This window comes from Sardina pilchardus, chromosome 19 (assembly GCF_963854185.1).
Source record: "Sardina pilchardus chromosome 19, fSarPil1.1, whole genome shotgun sequence".
NCBI lineage: Eukaryota > Metazoa > Chordata > Actinopteri > Clupeiformes > Clupeidae > Sardina > Sardina pilchardus.
Window position 1 is genome coordinate 11466119 of NC_085012.1, and position 12815 is coordinate 11478933.

The 12815-nt window shown below is 48.5% G+C and overlaps 1 protein-coding gene across 8 annotated transcripts in view; it reads right to left on the reverse strand.

Moving 5' to 3' along the window:
* Positions 1-12815, reverse strand: part of ptprma (protein tyrosine phosphatase receptor type Ma) — a 206421-nt gene that overhangs the window by 148636 nt on the left and 44970 nt on the right. For all 8 annotated transcript variants that reach the window (XM_062521014.1, XM_062521011.1, XM_062521013.1 and 5 more), the window contains exon 2: positions 10595-10717. In XM_062521014.1, coding sequence (XP_062376998.1) covers positions 10595-10717 — 123 coding nt within the window. The remainder of the gene's footprint in view (positions 1-10594; positions 10718-12815) is intronic.

Consider the following 12815-nt stretch of genomic DNA (forward strand, 5'->3'; position numbering starts at 1 on the left):
TTATGTGTGCATGCATGTGTGTATGTGTGTGTGTGTGTGCACTCTCTTCTTCCCTCTCCTCTCTGTCCAGCCCTAAACTCTGCCCCCCCCCCATGTGACACGTCTGTCCACCCCAAGGCCCAGATCGAATCAAAACACTGACCCACCTCTCTGATCCCAAATTACACTCCCTACGCTCACAAAGAGAGAGAGAGAGAGAGAGAGAGAGAGAGAGAGAGAGAGAGAGAAGAGAGAGAGCAAGAGTGAGAGAAAGAAAGAGAAAGAGAGAGAGGGAGAGAGAGAGAACGAGAACGAGAACGAGAACGAGAAAGAGAGAGAAAGAGAGAGAGAGAGAGAGTGAAAGAAAGAGAGAGAGAAGCTTCTGACAAAAGGCCCAGGCTCAGGACCAGCTGCTGCTGCTGGCTGCCTGTGAGTCGTGCTGCGCTCTGTCACCGGGGGAGAGCTTTTTCCCTTCCATTTATTAGCGGAGATGGGGGCGGCGCCATCACCTCTGGGTCCTGTCTCGGGGTCTCCCCATCGCAGCGCAGGGGGCGCGGAGACCACGGGCGGCACAGTGGACCAGAGCGGCTCAGAGCGGAGGAGGAGGAGCACAATGAGGAGGAAGAGGAGGCAGAGGAGGAGGAGGAGGAGGAGGAGGAGGAGGAGAGGGGTGACTTTCACAAACTGTGGCAAACTAAAACTGGAGCCAGACTCTTGGCAGGCAAACACACACAGACACAGACAGACACACACACACACAGACACACACACACGCACATGCATACACACACACACACACACACACACACACACACACACACACGCACACACACACGCACAATACATGAGCTAGACTCTAGGCTGTCAACTCCCACATGCACTTGGGCACACACTCACATATCCACACACACACACACACAGGCTCATACGCCCAGAAACAAGCTTCTCCACACTCTGAAAATATCGTAATGAACTTCTACACGCCAGGCAGCAGCAGGCCTCAGCGGGGGATGATTGGTGTGTGTGTGTGTGTGTGTGTGTGTGTGTGTGTGTGTGGGGTAAGGTCTGGGGGTCCCCACCGGCTGCTTCGTTGCATTATCACTGTTTGTTTGCGTGGAATTAGTGGGCTGAGTTTTAATTACGCCCATGTGCGCCCTGATAGGTGGCTTTGTAATCAAAGGCCGTCCCCGTGGCAACTGTGTGTATTAATCTCCTGCCCCCCTGACAGACAGGCACTTTTCAAAGGGTTGGAGTGACGTTGACTTACACAACGTGACGAATAAGTGTGTGTGTGTGTGTGTGTGTGTGTGTGTGTGTGTGCATGTGTGTGTGTGTGTGTGTGTATATGTGCTATGGGGGGTGTTTCTCGCTCTCTCTCTCACCCAGTCATGTGGTTTCACTGATAACGTCCTTCTGACATGGAAAATTAACCTCGGTTTCCTTGGCATCCGGGCGCCCGACACATTCCCACCCGCACAAATAGATTTTTAATGTTGTGCACAAGCAGCAAAATGATACTGGGCGTGTTGCGGAGCCCCAAGGATAGATGGGTTAATTTAAGCCGAAAGCAAAACACTCGCATTAGCAGAGAGAACGATGGAGCCAGAGAGAGAGAGAGAGAGAAGGAGAGAGAGAGAGAGAGAGAGAGAGAGAGAGAGAGAGAGAGAGAGAGAGAGAGAGGGAAAGAGAGAAGGAACAAACACAACTTGCCACAGATATTTGCTTTTTGGGAAGCAAATTGGACAATGCATCCCCACCCTCTCCGGAGCACTCTGCAACCCCACTAGTGCTGGCTGAGTGAATTAAAAACATTCAGTGAGGGCTTGTTGCAGTCCGAGAAAAGACTACCACGTATCAAATGCGGCGGTTCAATAAAATCCATCGCAGATTGAAACGCCAAATGCAATTAAGCTGAGTGAACAGATCAAATAGGCATCCACCACTCGAACGGGAGCACAGAAACACATGGTGCATCACTTGGCACAGAGCATGGAAGTTGTTGAAGTAGGAGAACAAGTGCTGGGACAGGCGTTGGATGTCAGGCCTAACTGCAGTGTGTGTGGAGGTGACTGTGTGTGTGTGTGTGTGTGTGTGGGGGGGGGGGGGGGGGGGGGGTTGTGGTGAGGGTGAATGTGTGTAGCTGGGGGGCGGGGGTGTTGATACCAAGCCGAGAGAAGGATCCAGCTGTGATATAAAGGCACTGGGGCATATGAGCTTATGTGTTCAACTTGGTTCCAGTCACGTCAGTGAACCAAGCCTGTAATCAGACTGGGGCAATGAGGGTAAACAATGCACACACACATGCACACGCACACGCACACGCACACGCACACGCACACGCACACGCACACGCACACGCACACGCACACACACACATACAGGCAGATACAAACGCGCGCACACACACGCACACACACACACAAACACACACACACACACACACACAGACAAAACATAAATCCTGCTCAAGCCAAGTCCTACGATGTCCTTGGCATGAGCAGTTACCCATGTTCATGTTTTACATGATAAATGACCATGTAAGGAAGGCACTCAAGTCTTTTTTTTTTGTATTTTTCCAATCACGCTTCAATCAGCTTTCAAAGCCAGCCCCCTATGAAGTCAATCAATGCAGCTTCAGTAGGCCTCACACATGAGTGGAGTGCTTAGCTGAACAATAACTACATATAAATTAGCTGACTTCCGACAGGCCTTCCAGACACACAAACGGGCGCTTTTCTAATTTCATAGAGATCACACTGAGGCCACCCTAGATGACCAGCTCTGGACGGCTCTGTTATGGAAATACAGACTAATTGACGTCCGTCTAGCCTCGTACGCTTTCAGAGCGAGATTTGGTCGTTTTTTTCATTCAAAAGGGAAACAAAAACAAGTGGGGCTGTTTTCTGAAAGGAGCCTCGGGGTCTGAAACTTTTGACATGTGTCTCTCAGTATTCAGCTCAGGTTTGTGTCTGTGGGGGTCGAGGCCGGCTGTTCCTCGATTGCATCTCAAAACAACATAAACGAGGCATTTGCATGGGGTCATGTCTGAAATGTGCTCAGACATATTGACTTCGTTTGTGACGGGGCACAGCGGCTAAACAACACAATGCTTTCCCCGACAAATGCACACACACACACACACACACACACACGCACGCGCGCGCGTGTACACCGCCACAAACCAGACGGCTCTTTTGAATGCTGGGCGCAGGCTGTGCTTTGACCCGCTGTAATGTAATAAAGTCATCTTTATTCACTCACCGCTCCCAATTACTCCCCTCAGCCCCCGAGATGAGTATCGTGTCATCTCCCCAAAGGGAGATTGTCCACCCACCCCCCTCCTCCCCCACCACCCACTCCCCTACCCCCCCGCCCACCTCCGTCCCTACTCACATCTCTATCTCCATCTCCCTGCTCAGCATAATGCCCACTGAAACCTTGCCAAGGGCCACCAAAGCGCCTCCACAAACATTGTCCCAGCAATTAACTGCTGCTCCAATGCTGCGCCGGGTGAAACCAGCAGCACGGCGACTCCTTCAGGGGTTTGGGGGCTGATGGGCTATTGGAGGGAGGGAGGGGGGGGGGAGGTAAAGCAGCAGAAGTCATAGGGACACTGGGCATGATGGTCCCTGCCTGATGGCAGCAGGATGGGGCTAATGGCCCATATGCTGTTGATGTTGGTGGTTCGGACTCCTTTTTCGCGAGTGAAATCGGAAGCATGGCAGCGGTCCAGTGCCATGTTTTTGCAGGTGGACCCGCTTCAGAAAAAAAACAGGACCCAGGAAGCAGCGCTGCTGAGACAGGTGGTTTCGAGACGCTACTCGGCGCGCAACGCTCCGATGTACTTTGTGATAGCTAAGTGATAATTACGAGGCAGCTTCTCCGGTGCTGCACTGTAGTCCAATTAAGGGTCTCAAAGCCAGATTGTTGCCTGAAAACATTGGCAGACAGAACGGGCACCCATTTATCCACGCATATTAATAATAAGGAAAGGATCCAGCGTTCGCTTCCAAAGTCTCCTAATAGACTCCCTTTCTTTGTGCCCATTTTGCATGGTTGCTCAACGCCAAGGTGTGGGATTCATACGCAGAATCTTAATTTATATTCAGCGTAGCACCTCCATTGAAGAACAGCAGAGTGGTTACTCTGTGAGTGGCTGCTGCCTATGGCTTCATATTTAAATATACACCAGGAGCTCTCTTTTTAGGGCCCGAGCGCAACACTAGAGCGTGCGGGACAATCTTTTTTGAGCCGACATTGCTGCACGCCGAAGCACATACAGTATAGACACATACTCACGTACACATAACAAACACACCCACCCACACACAAATGCACACCCACACACATATGCACACACACACACAAATGAACACACACACACACACACACACACACACACACACATGCATACATACACACATACACACACACACACACATAGATACATACACACACTTATATGCTCACTTAAACACTCCACATACATACACACACACACACACCCACACACACACAGCGAGAGAAAGAGAAAGAGAGACACACACGCACAAACCGACACACACTAACTGAAAAGGTCGGTGTGACAGCACAATGGCTTTTTCTGCCACTGTGTTATCACGAGGGTCCACATGAAAGACAGAGCGTGTACAGCCCACAAACTGCATCTTTGACTTTATTTATTTTGGAGCAGCTGTGTTTGCCCTGATAACACGGCATATTTTTTTTAAATATTAATAAGCTGAGCGTTCCCAGCAGGGGACCGCCTGTATCACAATTTGCCCTGCGATTCAAGTGCGCGCGTGTGCGAGTGTGTGTGCGTGTGCGTGTGTGTGGGGGGCTCTGGCTCGAGCCGTGTCTTCTGGCCAGGTACCAGAGGGCTGCCTTTTCTGTTCCGCAGCTGCCTTTCACCCTTTTCCGCGCACAAATGAAGTGATGTTTTACGGTCGGAGCGAATCGAGTGTGGTGAGAGGGAGAAGAGAGGAAAGCAGAGGAGACAGAGAGAGAGGGAGAGAGAGAGAGAGAGAGAGAGAGAGAGAGAGAGACGTGCTATGCTGCCATGGTGTCGCCGCCGTGCCTCCTGTTTATGGATGCGGGTGTGACGGATACGCCTTGCATCCCACGAGCTCCGAACAGAATTCAAAGCAGATCATTCAGCATTCGGGGAGCCGGAGCGTTTGAAAAGAGATTTATTCCCCTCGCCTTTTTTCCTGCTCGTGGCGTGCACCAGAGACATGAGCCTTGTAACTCCATAGGCCGCCAATTTAATTCGGCGTAACAATGTTCGGAGGCATCCTACATTTAAACCACTCAACAAAGATCCACACAATATGGCTACATTTTATCCACTAGACATTGACATCAATGCAGTAAACCTCAATAATAATGCTTTAAATTCTTTAACCTCAGATTAACCTATAAAATATAATTAATAATGGGCTTTTGATTTTGTCCAAACAAAAACCCCTTAAGTCTACATCTTCACTGAGGGGAGCTTATAGTTACAGACATAGAAGCTTCAAAAAATGCAACCGTGTGCATGCACACAACCAAAAATAATAATATTTCCAAAACCCTGGAAAGAAAGCAAACATTCTTTGACTGAGAGTCTTTTCCACATCAATTTGCAGCATGTGTTTATTGACAGTCCACCCACAGCCTCCACACACACACACACACACACACACACACACACAGTGACGATCGTGCCAGAAGCTGAGGCAGCGACAGCGTGCTCTGAAAGGGGCTCTTCTTTTCAACGTCTCTCGGAAAAAAAGGGGGTGGGGGGGAATTAGAAGACAGATTATTGTTTTCAGGGGGCTTAGCCAAGGAAGCATGCTCTCCTGCAGATGGGTGGTGGCAGAGGTGGATGACTGGGTGGTGGTGGAGGAGGGCGGGGGGGTTGGCTTTGAGGGTGTGTGTGTGGGGGGGGGGGGGGGGGGGGCACAACAAAACCAACAGGTTCAGTGTCCGGAACTGAAGCCAGGTCACTCAGCGAAGGAGCATTCGCAGTGACCACCACGCTGTGTCATCGCTTTAGCCTCACGCTCGGAGTGGGCCATGGCAGCTGGGTCTCAGTCCACTTTTAGATCACACGATCGGGGGGGGGGGGGGCACAGTGACAGTGACAGCCATGTGTGTGTGTGTGTGGGGGGGGGGGGCACAGTGACAGTGACAGCCATGTGTACCCAGTGTCACTACACCGAGACAGGTGTCCCCGGGGGCCCTAAATCACTGATAAGTCCTGGTCACCGCACCGCAGCCATTTCCCCCTGTAAAAAGATACACTCACCTAGAATAACTGTGCATATCAGGAAGCTATTGCTAAATACCTTTGACTGACACGGTTGGCAGGTAGTGAAATGAATCTTTAGACCTTCAGCGGCACAGTTGTTCATTTTAGTTCAAGTCCGGCGGGCCATTCCTTAGATAACTAGCAGGCCTGCTTTGAGAGTCGCAAAGGTCACTAGCATTGCATATGAGCTGAACGCACATCTGAGAGTCATCAGAAGGCTAATGCTACGTAAACAATAAAATCACCGTCATGTGGTACTGTTCCCAGGAGCTTGTGGGGAAGTTACTATCTGCAGTGCAACTCGATGTGACAGCAGAGTCAGCCTTAGCATAGAAAGCAGATTTTTTTTCCCCCTGACCTTGCTATACACTGTCTGTAATGCTAATTGTATTATGCAACACTGGAAAAACATGTTAGTCATCGCAACGAGTTTCGCTCTTTTGATCTGAGTACTGTTCTCTGTTATGACCATGAGACTGAGCTGGGCACTTAGACTCAGACTCAGACACTCTTGTTTTCGCACTTGTTCATTGATATACACCAGGGGACTTACACACATAATCATGTCATGCATACTCTTCCTGCCTCATAGGCAAGGTATACAGCACTTGCTCTCACAAACCTTATTCACATACTTCACATCTAACTCTCACACACACATACTGCACACACACACACACACACACACACACACACACCATTAGTTATGAGCATGGGTTCATGAGTGAGTCGGTTGCTGAGATGCTGGTTGGACACTGATGGATGAGTGGCAAGCCATCGCACTCATTGCGCCGATAATCACATTTTGGAGCGAGTTCCTCTTTCCCCCAGTGAAATGATACTCGGCTGTGTAATGCACGTGAAGCTGTTACAGAGGAAATGTGGACGCCTCCCGCTTCCCCACTTAGTCTCCAAACAGCGCCACTACACAGACACAGACACACACACACACACACACACACACACACACACACACACATACACACAGGCAGAGGGAGAGATACACACCTTTCAGGGGAGATCCCACAGATTCAAATATGCCCTATTCATTTGTCAACTGAAGTGAGGAGTGGGTGAATGTGGAGCTATTGGCCATTAGAGTCATCCTTATTCCACACGCAGAGAATGGCTATCTCCATCGGGTCCTCACACTGCCTTCACTCAAATAGCTTCCTTACAGGCTTCTATTTGATCACTGATCTGAAGAAGAGGAGGAGAGGAGAGTGTGTGGGGGGGGGGGGGGGGGTGGAGGGCTATGCTCTTAACATTTAGCTTAGACAGAAGGCTGCGTTCTTTTTTCTTTTTCTTCTCATCAAGACCAGTGCCAAAGTTTCGTCAAAGATTAATGGCGGACATAAACACTGTAATAAGTGCGAAACTGCATTAACCATCCAGGAACAATAAAGGCTCTCTGAAACTTTGAGGCTCTCCCGGGCCTCCTGATAACATTACGGGCTTGTTACAAACAGCTCTCAGTCAATCTCGGGCCTTTAATGGAGAAAGAGAAGCGTCTGGATTTACTGCGCCATCAACTCTGATTGGCCCGACGGATCTGGCAGAGGGCACCAGAACTCTATCTCGCTGCTCGAATAAAGAGGAAACAAATTTCCTAATGTGGGCGGATCAGGGCAGTTAGTTAGGCACGGACTGGGTGCTTTCCAGCGAGGAGCTCTACACCTGTTTACATGCGCGGTGAGGCCAGGGAATGCTTTGAAGTCGGCCATTTCCCCCACCCCCAGCCCTTGTCTCAGCGTGCGACTGCTCTGCTGTAATCTGATACAGACACTCAACGTGCTGCCACTGCTGCTGAGAGACCCACCCATTCACCAAGCCAGAGTGTGTACGCAGGGAGGGATGACCTCACCCGGGCCAGAGACTGCTGTGACTCCACTTCAATGACTCCGGAATTATCTGGCAGAAACCCACGGGGGTCAAATTAAAGGGTGAAGGGACAAAAAAACAAACACGGAGTTCGCTATGACGCGACACGACGCATCCGTCAAGGAGTGATTCATCCACAAAGACATACTGTAGTCATGCTGTAACACTGCTGAGTCCCAAACTCTTCCTCCGAGCCATCAAGAGGAAGATGTCAGATCCACATACACAGGGTCTGCCACGGTGGAATAAGCCCCCCCCCACACACACCCCTCCACACGTCTCCTCCCTCTCCTTCCCTGGGTCTGTCTCGGCACTCTCAGGCAGGAGCTCTTGTGATTGGTAATGAAGCCGGTGGACAGGCTGTAATCAGCGGGCTAATGCCCGGTGAAAGCAGTACAACAGCGGCTGTCGTCTCCAGGCAGGGAGCTAATCGCATGAGGCCGAGAGTCTGGGCGAGGGGGGGGATACCGTGTCAACCGCTCTACGGGTGGGGGGGGGGGGGGCGTAGGTGGGGATCAGCGTGCCTCTTCTTTTTCTCTTTTTCATCCTTTGATGAGGACCCCGCTGCTGAAGATGTCAAAGTGGTGCGCTATGCAACACAGTGCACAATCACATCGCCCCGAGGAACAAAAAAACCCCTAAACTTCGGACTAAATCAAATACAATGAATTGACCTACCGCACAGTCACAACGGGGGGAAAAATGGCTCATGATTGCTGTCGATACTAAGAAGTGGGGACTGCAAAAGCATCGATTATGGGGAGCGGGAAAATAAAACTCACTTCAATTACAATGCCTCGCCTCCCAGTCAGTGCCTGCCAAGTCGGCCTTTAAAGATTGTCAACGTCTGTCTAATGGAGGGAAACAAAGAGGTTTTTGATTCAATGCAAGGTCTGAGCAGCCGTCATGCGGGGCATAAATCATTGTGCGATATTGAGTCAGAGGGATGCGTAATGGCAGGGTTTTTTTTTCTTTTTTTTCGAACGAGGACAGGACAAGCGTCGTTTTGACTAATTGCTCTCAATTCAGGCAATCAGACAGAAACAGCTTTTCCGAGTCATCAGAACGCTCCCGAGACCTGAAACAATATTGCCCATTCTCATGCAAATGTAGGTCTCGCTCCAGCGGGACTGACACGGGCGCAACACGGCAGAGACAACGCATTAAACACGGGGCGAAGCGCAGCCGTGTAGGTCGGTGCCCTTCCGCTGAGCCAAGGTTTAACCTTCTCTGGCCTCCCCCCTGAAGCGACATAAATCAATTCTCTGCAAAAAAAAAGTAAACACCCCCCTCCCCCCTTCCCTTCCCTTCCCTTCTCCCCTGTGCTCCCATTGTCAGGTAATTTCTCAGGGAGGCCATTGAACGTGCCGGTGGAGGCAAGATGAAATTAGTGGGGCGTCTGCAATTAATTCCAGCCCTGTCACTGATAGCCGGATGAGGGCTACTCGATGCGCCAGTTAAGCGTGATTGCGCATAAGATTTAGGAGCAAAGCCGTGGCCAGCAAATCAAAAAAAGAACAAAGTTTAATAGCTGTGCTGCAAAGTGCATTTCATGTAGACAGCCATTATCAAAGAAGCAATTGCTAAAATACCCCTCAATCAAAGCAATCCAAAACCATCTGCCTTGTTCATCTGATTTACTTCAGGCCGATAATAAAACGGCTATAATATTATTCATAAATAAGCAATTGCTTTAAAATATATTGGTTAAGGATATGAATGTATAACCATGCGCTGCACTTAGTCAATGTCTTTCACGCCAACGTGTCTTTGCGTATACACATTTATGAGCATAAGAGACGAAGGTAATGATTTTCACTCATAGTCAGAGGCATTGTACTGCCCTTTTATCCACAAGAAATAACACCCACATAACAAGGTAAGAGGAGGACGCCAAGAAGAGGTCAAAGCGGTCACTATCACAACAACATTTATCAACACCGGAGCCGCAATCACTGTCTGCGTCTCAGGAAGGATAATGAATTACAGGCGCCAACAAAAGAGATGTAATGAAAGAGTGGGTCAAGACAAAGAATACAGGCCAGGGAGGACCATGGAATAAATCAGCTGCATTCTCCTGGGATAACACATGAAACAGCAGCCATGATTGGCCAAGCATTTCAACATTGATGTCGTAATTGCCTTAGCAACAGTTTGATGACAAACTCTACTGATGGCACACATGTGTTGCAATTCTTGACAGAAAGTGGATAAAAGTAAGTAAAAAAAAAGAAAAATCTTAGCTATCTATGGTGGAATCCGTCTTACTGAAGATACTGAAGATTCATCTTACTGAAGATAGGCCTACTGAAGATTACTGAAGATGGTTATGTAAGGGTTAAATCAGAGAGGGCTAAAGCGGAGCAATGAAGGATCTTTGGCTAATTGGCTCAGTTAGCAATGCTGTCTGTGATGTGTGCAGTGTGTAATGTTTCATACCGGATGGGACCCAGGGGTCTGAAGAGGGTCTTTCCTTGGTGTTTCCCTGTTCCCAATCAAAGTCGTCATCTTTGCCTTGACTGTAGCCGCAAGATGTGTAGGGTCTTTCGAAGTTACAGTCACCTGCAATAAAACAACAACAAAAAGATGTTATTGATACAATACCTTTAGAAGTAGGAAATGAGAGCAAAGCAATTTCCCTTATCAACACAAAGCTACTCACTGTGGTGATCCCACAACAACTGCATCACACCACAACATGATCCTAAATGCTATGATATTACTTCAAACATGCCCCGTGAACTTTATCCAAAACACATTCCTTTACGCCAGGCCACTGTTACCATTCATAACTCCTCCAACACTAACCTGACCAAGCCAACAAAATTCAATGGCAGTCACTCTCTAAAATCATCTTAATTAGTAGCAGCAGTAGTAGCACCACCACCCAAATCCTCATCATCATCATGATTTTGACTATTATCTGATAACCTCCATATTCTCTCACACGGATTACTCTGAATAAACACAAGGCTTTCTACTTGACTGGTTTGACCAGAAATGCTTTTGAACAACATTTTTTAAAAGAGCGACAAAGAGACAACTTGACAGCTCACACATTTGTATAAATAACAAGACGAGAAAGACAAGACAGTTTGAATGTAGCTCAGTGCACAGCGTGAGGCTCTGTGAATTGAATAAGAGATCAGAGGCACAAACATCATATGTGGGAGTAGGATGACACCCACATATGCATATTTTTAAGATGGAAAGATGGATCTACACGCTGTTATTTACGATCCTTTCACACAAGTGCTAGCATAGCATTTTTTCCCCCCCAATTATTATTTTGATACTCTGGATGCAAGACAATTCCTTAAAAAAAAAAAAAAAAAAAAAATTAGCTGTATAAATATATTTACTGACACCATAGGCTTTGACACCTTGTCAGTGAGGAGACGCGGCGACATGTGGATGCCTGTAATTTGCACACTCTTATGGGGGGAGAGAGCTGTCATCACCTACGTGCTGCCAGCGACTGCAGCTCAGCGAGGATCAGAGAAGTGGTCCTTTTTTTTGACAGCGCTCTCTTTTTCCCCGACTTCACCACCTGAGGTGATGCTCTGATCGCAATTGTTCTTGGGACCGGTGGTGCGTGCCATAGAGCAAAAAAAAATGATGCAGTCGATGTTTGTTACTTTTCAGAGTAAGACTCGAAGAGACAGCTGAGCTAATTCTTATTCATTATGAAATGTGCTCATTTTTTTTTATCCTTTAGGCTCCATCAAGAGATTATGTCTAAACTTAATGTCTGTATTATGCATAATTGCAGAAACGTACACCGACTGAATGCATAACTAAAACCTTCATACAGTATAACACAAACTCAACCATGGAGGAGAAGTATTAATTATGTTTACTATGGCGTCGCACTTTGAAATGCAAACCCATGCACTTTTAAAATGGGAGACATGCACAGGAGCATTCATGTAGGATTACACAGGCACAGTTGCCCATTCCCCCACGTGTAGCGTTAGCGTATGCCAGGCAGAGGCAGAGGCCAGTGTGTGGCCTGTTTTGTCCTGTGCGTCACCACGGTGATGGCTCTTTTGCTAAGCGCTATCAGCCGCACTAGGGCCCCCCCCCCCGCTTCGCTCCAGATACAATCAATTTAGAGCGACTCGCTGGATGCCATTAGAAATCCACATGGGCAGAAAAACGCTGTTTAAGGAAACAGATGGAGTGACTGTGCACACACGCGCACACACACACACACAAACACAACAAACAAACACACAGGAATACACACACACAGATAAGACAAACATATACATTTTGCCACACTTCCACATACACAGACACACACAGACACACACAGACACACACAGACACACACACACACACACACACACACACACACACACACACACACACACACACACACACACACAATGAGGTGCTCTTTTTGTCCGACGAGAGATCTCCTCGTGGTGTAATTTTAATAATTACCTGGGAGTGAGGAGATGAGATAGAACCCCCCCTGCTCTCCCTATACCCTTATCGCTGGGCCCAGGCCCTGTTCCAGGCTTCCCATCGCGTCTATCCCGAGATCACGCCAACTTTCCTCATCACTCCCAGGGTTGAGATTACCACGCCGCATGATTGCATCTCAACAAGGGGCACATAAACACACTTTCTCTCTTCATTTTCCTGACTGGGG